The 9,656-nt window shown below is 43.4% G+C and overlaps 1 protein-coding gene across 1 annotated transcript in view; it reads right to left on the bottom strand.

Moving 5' to 3' along the window:
* Positions 1 to 9,432, bottom strand: part of LOC126452257 (uncharacterized) — a 111,826-nt gene extending 102,394 nt beyond the window's left edge. Inside the window, exon 1 of the mRNA XM_050091049.1 lies at positions 9,282 to 9,432. Within this exon, the coding sequence (XP_049947006.1) occupies positions 9,282 to 9,382 (101 nt within the window). The 5' untranslated portion in view covers positions 9,383 to 9,432. The remainder of the gene's footprint in view (positions 1 to 9,281) is intronic.
* Positions 9,433 to 9,656: the final 224 nt, after the last annotated feature.

Genomic DNA, 9,656 nt, shown 5'->3' on the forward strand with positions numbered 1-9,656 from the left:
TCCGACACTTCGCGCATTGTCTAATGTCATTCAGTTGGGACTGCAATCGTAACATTTAATTGTAAATATAGCGATCAAATATGTATGTGGCTGGTTTCCTAGGACGATTCTGTCTAGGAGTTCGTGGCGCGCCGGCTGTGGCCTGTGGCGGGAATGATTCACGTTTCCCACTAACAGCAGGAGCTGTCCAAACGAAATGGCCTGTTGGGATGTAGGAATGTAGGTGACTTAAATGTGTCATTCTCTAGACAGCCGACTAGCGAACTACTATGTAGTATGTTTTGGAATGCTTTCGTGATCGCATGGAAATTTGAGAAGATTCAATATGGACGTGTGTTTGCGCTGGACCATTATTCCCTCCCATTTAAACTGTCCGGTTGACTGCTTCTGCACAGTTCGTGCATTTATTTAGTTGAGAGAACATCGATTGTGGTGTGTGCATCTAGCAGGTGAAAGACAGGTGGAGGACACGTTTGCTGGTTCTCGAGGCAAGAGAAACACCTCAGTTGTCTTTGTAAATTATATGGATGATTTGGAATCTCTTATATCACTGACATCGGTATTCGAGAGCGGAAATATCAGTTTCCTCTATTTCTTTCGAATTTTCACGCAAAGGTCTTTGCAGACGAGATAAGTTTTTCAGTAGTTTACATCACGCTCCACCTCGCTAAAGTGTCAGGTTTCTAGAGAAATAATTTCCAGTCTATATCTTCGGAATTATACTGCGCAAGCAATACTGCTACGCAAGCGATATTGCTATGTGCTGGACATCGAGAAGCATCGCGAAAATGGTATGATGTTCTGGCAAACCATGTGAAATTACATATTTTCTTGTAATCCCAGAGTCTGGAGATGGGTGTAGAAAGCAAGAAAGCAGGTCGGGGCCAGAAACAGTAACGCCTTTGTACCAAGGGGAAAATTAGCCCGACTTTGTACAACAGTTCGGAAGTGACTTTGGTCCACTGAGGGCGCTCTGGTCAGGCATCGCGGGTGGATGGCTTGTAACGGTCGGCTACAAAGGATGACTGCCCGACCTAGCGGGAAATATCTAGTGCTGAGGGGAGTATATACAGTTCATGTCTTCGCGATATATGTATGAGTGTCTGGCGTTCGATAGCTAATATGGACGCTGGAGAAGAGGTGACTTATATGGCGTAGGATACGAATTATTTGTTTACTACATCGATATGGTACGTGAAGATTGGTTTCACGCTGTAATATTCAAGCTTCCATCCTAAGTGGCAGAACAAAGTAATTGAGCAAGTGTCTTTCCGTATATGACGATCTGTACGAGGTGCGACAATAAATGAATGAAACTGATATGAAAAAAAAAGTTGCTTACCGTTTTAGTCAAGTTTAGTGTTGTCTCCTTCAAAGCAGTTCCCTTCTGATCGCACACACTTTTTCCAGCGCTTCTGCCATTCAAGGTAACATTTCTGGAACTCATCCTCTGTAATATCCTCAAAGACCCTCGTCACAGCTTTTTGGACATCTTGTGTTGTTTGAAAATGGTGTCCCTTGACCGCCGTTTTGACTCTTGGAAATAGAAAAAAAAGTCGCACAGAGCGAAATCTGGTGAATTAGGTGGCTGTGGTAGTACTGAAATTTGTTTTGAGGTTAAAAATTGCTGTACTGACAGCAGTATGGGATGGCGCATTATCGTGATGCAGAATCCATTTATCAGCAATGTTGTTACTAGACGAACCGTTTCTCAATTGATGTTCAGTTCTTTTGCAATCATTTTCACGGATAATCTTCGATCAGATTGTATGAGTTCACGCACCCTGACCAAGTTGACATACGTCTGAGAAATTGATGATCGTCCACTACGGTATTCATCTTCAATATTCGTTCCGCCTTCACTAAAAATTTTATGCCAACGAAAAACTTGAGCTCTTGACATAACCTCCTCTCCAAAAGTCTTCTGAAGTTGTCGCTGCGTTTTCACCATATTTAACGCAAAAAGAAATGGCATACCATTTCGCAATATTATGCGGCTCCATTTCCGTGAGAGAGTCACAAACACGTGTTAACATATTACAGCACAACTCACGACTGAGCAGTTGCATCGATGTGCCGATTGGACTAGAAGCAGCTTATAGACCAAGGTCAAAGATACTGTGCCTATGCAAGCCTGCAGGGTTGGCGCATCATGCAAAGAAAATCAGTCTCATTACTTTATTGTCGCACTTTGTAGACCAGTTTTGTAGGGTTTAACTGTCAGTGTAATATGGCGATCTACACAAAATACTTTTGTCGCTGAAATTCTCATCTGCAGGGGAAAAAAATGGCGGACAGTGCCCCCGCACTGGCAGTGGCAGCAGCAGCAGTTTGGTGGGTAAGAGCCGAATAGAATGCTCCATTTGTTCACAAGGCATCCTTTGCAATGGGACATAGGATCCTCTACATAGTGGTGAGAATGTTTGCTGTTTATAAGACGTAAGCAGGACTCGGCGATTTCCTGCAAGGGTAACACGTGACGGTCAAGGTGCCTCGTCAGGACCATCAGCGAGTATACAATCGGTGTTATTCCAGGCTATTTTCGTAAACAGTTCCTGTTAGGGCAAGAATTTCAATGTACATAAGCTGAGACATCACAAAAGCTCCTACAAAAGCGATTGTTAAGTATTTCTGCAGCACTTTACTGTTTCTGAGAGATAGACCTGGCCCTTATTTACATAGACATGTGATGTCAGTATAACATTGAGAACATTTTAGCTGCATCTGTGATGGTGAGCCACAACCTGTGGAGACGGATGAAGTCACGGAAGAAGAGGTAGCCACTGCCTTTATTCCGTACAGTGGCGCACTATCGGGGAAAATCTGCCGTATATTAAAGAAACACCGAGTTAAAACCGTCTTTTGCCCGCCCAATAAAACACGGGCATTACTGGGAAGTGTGAAAGATGACCTCGGTTTGAGGAAGGCCGGCATATACCAAATTCCCTGTGAGTGTGGGAAGACTTATATCGGACAAACAGTACGCACCATCGAAGGTCGTTGCCGAGAGCATCGAAGGCATACTTGACTGAAATATCCAAATAAGTCGGCGGTAGCGGAGCACTGTTTGTCCGAGAAACACGATATGGATTATGAGCGTACCAAGATCCTGGCTCAGACCTCTAAATATTGGGACAGCGTTATAAGGGAGGCTATCGAAATTCGCACCAGGGGAGATATTATCAACCGAGCCTGCAGCTACAATCTCAGCACGGCTTGGGACCCAGCACTGAATGTAATTAAGAAGACTCTCAGCAAGAAGTACGAACTGGCGACCAGGGCGGACGTAGCAAGCACATCGACGCTACGACAGATTCCAACGCCCACGTCTTCGCGACCGCCGGCGCGCGGGCGCGGACGGCGAAGAGAGCGGCCCGCGGGGGGATGGGATTTAAATCGGCCGCCCGCCCTCAGGAGCTCAGTTCGTCAGCGCACGATGGCGACATGTCTGATCGCCGAAATATTGTGCCCGTTGGACACTATGAACCGGCAGTACACCCGTGGACTGTTCGAGCTACATTTTTTTAAGTTGCTCTGAAACCACAAGAATTGAGTTGTACATTGGAAAACGTTCATCTGAAATGTTACCTAGATTAGCTCGATGCTTACATTCATTATAGTACCTTTTACTTTTTTCATTTTTCACGCATCAGCAATAAATATCAAGAGATCTGATGAAAAAGCAGTGCTAAGCAAAGAAGGGAAAGCTGTAACGTAGGAGTAGTATATAGATGGTCCATACAAGACTCCAAAAGCACGACATTCAGTCAAAACTACTGTCAGTCTTTGGCGAGCCAGCGATGACAAAACTCTTCCACCTGGTATGCAAGATGCAGGTGGAATGCACTTACAGCTCAAGAAGAATGTAATAATTAAAATTCGAAAGAAAGCAGTTGCTGATAGGTGTGAAAATTACCGAACTATCAGCTTAATAAGTAGTGGTTGCAAAATACTATCACGAATTCTTTACAGGAGAATGGGAAAAACTTGTGGAAGTCGACCTGGGAGAAGATCAGTTTGGATTCTAGAGAAATGTAGGAACACGGGAGGTAATATTGACCCTACGACCTATCTTAGAAGATAGATTAAGGCAAATCTACGTTTATAGTATTTGTAGACTAGAGAAAGCTTTTGACAATGTTGACTGTGATACTCTCTTCGAAGTTCTGAAAGTAGCAGGGATAAAATACAGGGAGCGAAATGCTATTTACAAAAATGGTTCAAATGGCTCTGAGCACTATGGGACTTAACTGCTGTGGTCATCAGTCCTCTAGAACTTAGAACTACTTAAACCTAACCAACCTAAGGACATCACACACATCCATGCCCGAAGCAGGATTCGAACCTGCGACCGTAGCGGTCGCGCGGTTCCAGACTGTAGCACCTAGAACCGCTCGGCCACTCCGGCCGGCGGCTATTTACAACTTGTCCAGAAACCAGATGGGAGCTATACGAGTTGAGGGGCATGAAAGGAAAATAGTGGTTGAGAAGGGAGTGAAATAGAGCTGTAACCAATCGTCGATGTCGTTCGATCTGTATACTGAACAAGCAGTAAAGGAAACAAAAGAAGAATTAGAGGTAAGAATTAAAGTTCATGGAAAAGAAATAAAAATCTTGAAGCTTAACGATGACATTGTAATTCTGTCAGAGACAGCAAAGACTTGGAAGAGCAGTTGAATGGAATGGACATGATGTTGAAAGGTGGAATTAGATGACTATCAACAACAACAAAAAATAATGGGATGTTCTCGAAATATGTCAGGTGGTGATGAGGAAATTACATTAAGACACAACACACTTAAGGTAGCATATGAGTTTTGTTACCTAGGCAACAAGGTAACTGATGATGGCCGAAGCAGAGAGGATATAAAATGAAGACAGGCAACGGCAAGAAAACCGTTCCACAAGAAGAGAAATTTGTTAACATCGAAAATAGATTTAAGTGTTAGGAAGTCTGTTCTGAAAGCACGGTAGAACCACGCTAATCCAATGCCTATGGGACCGGGAACATGATCGGAACACAAAAAGATCGGATTATCAGAGGATCACTTTTATGGACCCATAACTTTTAATTCAGTGCAGTACAACTTTAATTTTCAGCTGGAAATAACTGTATGAAATATTGTTCCAGTTTAAAACGGTAACAAAACGAAAAGAAAAGGCGACACACTAAAATATCTTACACGAAAGTGTTATGAACAGTAATGCCTGTACCATACAGTAGTGCCTGTACTGTGCAATAGGTTTTAATCGTACGGTAAGGTACTGGGTGAAAGTGTAACTACCCCACATATCTTATTTCAGTGCTGGACTGACACACAACTGATTTGCACTTAACTTTTTAAAACATGAGAAATCACACGATAGAAAATGTTGTGCTCTTAAGCAGGACGAAAAAAATTTTGTAATGTTCTTTTGCTTAGCAGACGACAACTTCGATTTTGCTGCGATGTTTTGCCATTTCCCAATCTGCAAAATGTTTGTTGATGTAAACGTTGAGCTTTATTCGATGTACTGAAGGGCTATATCAAACGCACTTTTATCTTTTAGCATCATGACTAGCGGCGGCCTGTGTGCATAAAGACCGGAAGTGGGATTGTCGGATTAAGCGGGCAGTCGGACCATCCGAGTTTGAATTAGCGATGTTCTACTATATTTGTGTAGTTTAGCCATGTACCCATAGTGCTCAGAGCCATTTGAACCATTTTGTAGCCATGTATGGAAGTGAAACGGACGACAAACATTTTAGACAACAAGGGAACAGAAGTTTTTGAAATGTAGAGCTAGAGAAGAATGCTGAAGATTAGATGGGTAGATTAAATAACTAACGAGGAGCTCCTAAATAGAATTGGGGAAAAAAGAAATTTGTGGCACAACATGGCCATAAGAAGATATCGGTTGATAGGGCACATTCAGAGACATCCTGGGATCACCTATTGGGTACGGAAGGGAAGTACGGCGGGTAAAAATTGTATATGAAGACCAAGAGATGAATACGCTAAGCAGATTCAGAAGGACGCAGGTTGCAGAAGTTATTCGGATTTATGAGGCTTGCACAGGATAGAGTAGCATGGAGAGCTGCGTCAAACCAGTGTTTGGACTGAAGACCACCACCACCACCACCACCACCACCACAACAACAACAACAACAACATCTCAAGGACGACTGTTGGTAAACAGCCAGGCAGGACAGCACTGACAAAGTGATCCTGTCTAGTTTTGATACAGACTGGCACAGCACTTCAAAATGATGATAAATTCATGAAACGTGTCACACTACTCATGAAAAAACGTAAGAGGCACAGTACCCTATCATTTAAAATTAATAAATAAAATGTACTATATGAATATATGCATGAAATTAATCAAAACTATATTTAAATCTTCTTTTTCTTATGTGTAACAACCTACTTGTCGTATGTCTAAAAAAAAAAAGCCTTGATGATTACGAGATATCGCTGAATCTTCTTTGGGGATAAAGTATTTGCATCAAGGTAGCCCCACAAATACCAAACAATTCACTTCCGATCGAGACATTTAAACTACTAACTTACTGATCAATGGTCAACATGAAAAGTAAATAATAATAATAATAAACGCTTAACGATGGTACTTATTTTCAAAAGCATGTTTGGACGAGAAACGAAGTGGACATACACATCCTACAAGCCAAACAAAAAACGAAATTGCTTAATATGCAGAACACACACGAGCTCGTCTCGGGATAAAAAGGCCCAATCGTCTTTTGGATACTATAGCTCTTTTTTCTGTACTTGCTAAGAAAAATTGGAGAGGAATTCCACGTTATGAAAAACACCTTCTTAGTTCTGTTGTACCCAAGAGGTGTTGCAGCACTTTTCTGAAAAATTATTGTTACATGTTAACATCTTGTGTACGTTACATGAATATTTACATTTGTAAAAGGAAGCGATCATTAGGTGTCACATATTTTACATTAATTTCCACACAGTATACAATTGCGACACACGTCATTGAGTTGAGCCATTGTTTGTTGTTCATTTACAATATGTTTACGGATATTCTAGAACAACTTGTCTTCTACAGACGAGTGAAACGTTTTCTATTTTCTGTTTGTCGTCCATTCCCGACTGAGAATCGCTATGTATATCGTGTTATTTAGCATGCTACTTTCTGTTTTTCGATGTTGCAGTGTTGCTTCACTTTATTGTTTAGTGTTAAAGTACTTTTTTTGCGATTGTCATTTCTTGTTGTTACACGCGCATTTTGCACAGTTTGTGCGTCAAGCTCGAAGTATATGCCACCATTTCACGTGTTGCAGCAGCAGGATTTTCGTTTGTTTCGTTACGTGTTTGTTTAGAGGACGTGGCGTGTGATTGAAAGCGTTGTTGACGTGTATGTGTTAGAGAGAGAGAGAGAGAGAGAGAGAGAGAGAGAGAGAGAGAGAGAGAGAGAGAGGACGACGACGACGACAGGTTATGTATATACTTCTGTCATTGTAGCAATGAGTGTTTTATTACACTGTGGTGTGTATTCGTTAGGTACGGGGTGGGCAAGATACTAAAATCACAAGAATACACTATAACATAGGCCTACTGAACCAGCAACACAATACAAAACAGGGTTGGTAGACATACGATCGACACTGATAAATGCAGCCATTCTGGTATACACCAATTAACCTTCAGTTGCTGTCAATCTGTAAATTGTTCGCGCAAACAAAGTTGACACTCGGCGCGGTGCCAGATGGGAGCGACCGCAAAGGCATTTCCCATTTACAGTCGCTCCTATCTGTAGTACGTGGGCCAAACATGCAGGAATTTTAGAACCAGACATACAGAACATGTCAGAGCACTGGAAAATAACAGCACCTAATCAACATTTGCTGGTGATCTAATTCCACGACATCACCACCCCACGAAATCAGAAACTGATTTTAAAATTGTTACAGCCAATATCTGTCTCTACCATAAATTAACAGTAGACGAAAATAGTCACATCGAAAATCAATAGCTCATGGAAAGGAAGTACATGGAAAATAAATGCATATCACTGTGCAACGAAACAGTCTTTGCGACAATAAAAGAAGTGTATAAATAACACCTCCCCCAAACCGTACGTGGTCACACTCTAAAATCAAAATCTGTACCTTTAGTCCAGACCACTCATTCTACATGCCTCTCCGTAACTCCTCCGCCCCCCTCCCCTTCTCGTCTCTGGCCCTCCCTCTCTCCCTCTACCACCCCCACCCCCTCTCCCTGCCCCCTTCTCACTCTCTCTCTCTCTCTCTCTCTCTCTCTCTCTCTCTCTCTCTCTCTCTCTCTCTCTCCCCCCCCCCTCCCCTCACACACACACGCGCGCGCGCTCGCGAAGCTAAACATCTCAAACGTCAACAACACTTTAAATCACGCGCCATAACGTAACAAAAACCAAAAGAAACAAATGAACACAACATAGCTACAACAACATATGAAATGGCAGCAGATACTTTGCGCTTGACTGACAAGTGCATGTGTAACGACGAGAAACTACAACAACAAAATAAACAAGTACTTCCACATGGCACAGTCAAGTGAAGTTACACCGCAGCATCAAAAAACCAGTAACACGTTAAATAACGCGATATATATAGCGAGTCTCAGTCGGAAATGAACGACAAACAGTGCATAGAAAACGTTTCGCTTGTTTGCAGATGACAGGCTGTAGAACGTGTGGTAGAATTAAAGCAATCGTCGTACTCAAGCAACAACGTCGTTTGAGGTATGTAAACAAATGTGTATCCGTACTATTTTTAAATGTAATGGAAAACTAATACCTTTAAAGACATTGTAAAAGAACAACATACACTCCCTCACTCAGTGATATGTCTTAACTAATGGAAGACATGTGACGTGTAATGATCGCTTCCTTTTACAAATGTAAATAATTTTGAGCCAATATTCATATAACTTACAGAAGAGGTTAACATGTAACAATTTTTCGGAAAGGAAGTAAACAAGAATGCCATTGAAGGTAGCACTTAAAAGACTGCAACACGTCTGGGTAAAACAAAACTAAACCCGTGTCTTGCATAACGCGGAATTCCTCTCCAGTTTTCTTATTTAAAGGTCTGCTCGTCGGGCAGCCTTTGTAGTCTGACGTTCCCACTGCACCGGTTATGTCAGGTCATTGAGCACTTCGGCTACACAATAGTGCGTGCTCGCCGCCGAGGCGATATAAGACAGCTGGCGCAAAGGCGTTGGCATTTGTGCGCACGTGCAGTCCACGTGTTACGGTAGCAGAGGAAACCCAAACGCACTCACCTGCTTGAGAAGGCACGGGCAGCGGCGGCGGTGGCGGATACGTCGGCGCGGGACGCTGCGCTGGACTCCGCTGCCTGGAGCGCGGTCAACGCTCCGCGCATGCGCAGTGCCAACCCGGCGGCCGGCTGTGCACGCTGCGAGCGGCAGCGACTCGTCCAAAGACTTCGGCAACGGCTATAGCCGGGGGTGTTCGAGGCTGCTGGGTGGGAAACTCCAAAGGGGGCGGGGGGTTACGCCAGCCGCTTCCGTGGTACGGGGTGGCCGCCTGGGCGGTGGCTACGAGATGCACTTCTGCTGCCGCTCAGACGTTGGCATCCGTGTGAGGCGGCGCCAAAACGAACAAGGGGGCCTCATGCAGCCGGCTGACCTTGAGGC

Source organism: Schistocerca serialis, unplaced genomic scaffold (assembly GCF_023864345.2).
Source record: "Schistocerca serialis cubense isolate TAMUIC-IGC-003099 unplaced genomic scaffold, iqSchSeri2.2 HiC_scaffold_843, whole genome shotgun sequence".
NCBI lineage: Eukaryota > Metazoa > Arthropoda > Insecta > Orthoptera > Acrididae > Schistocerca > Schistocerca serialis.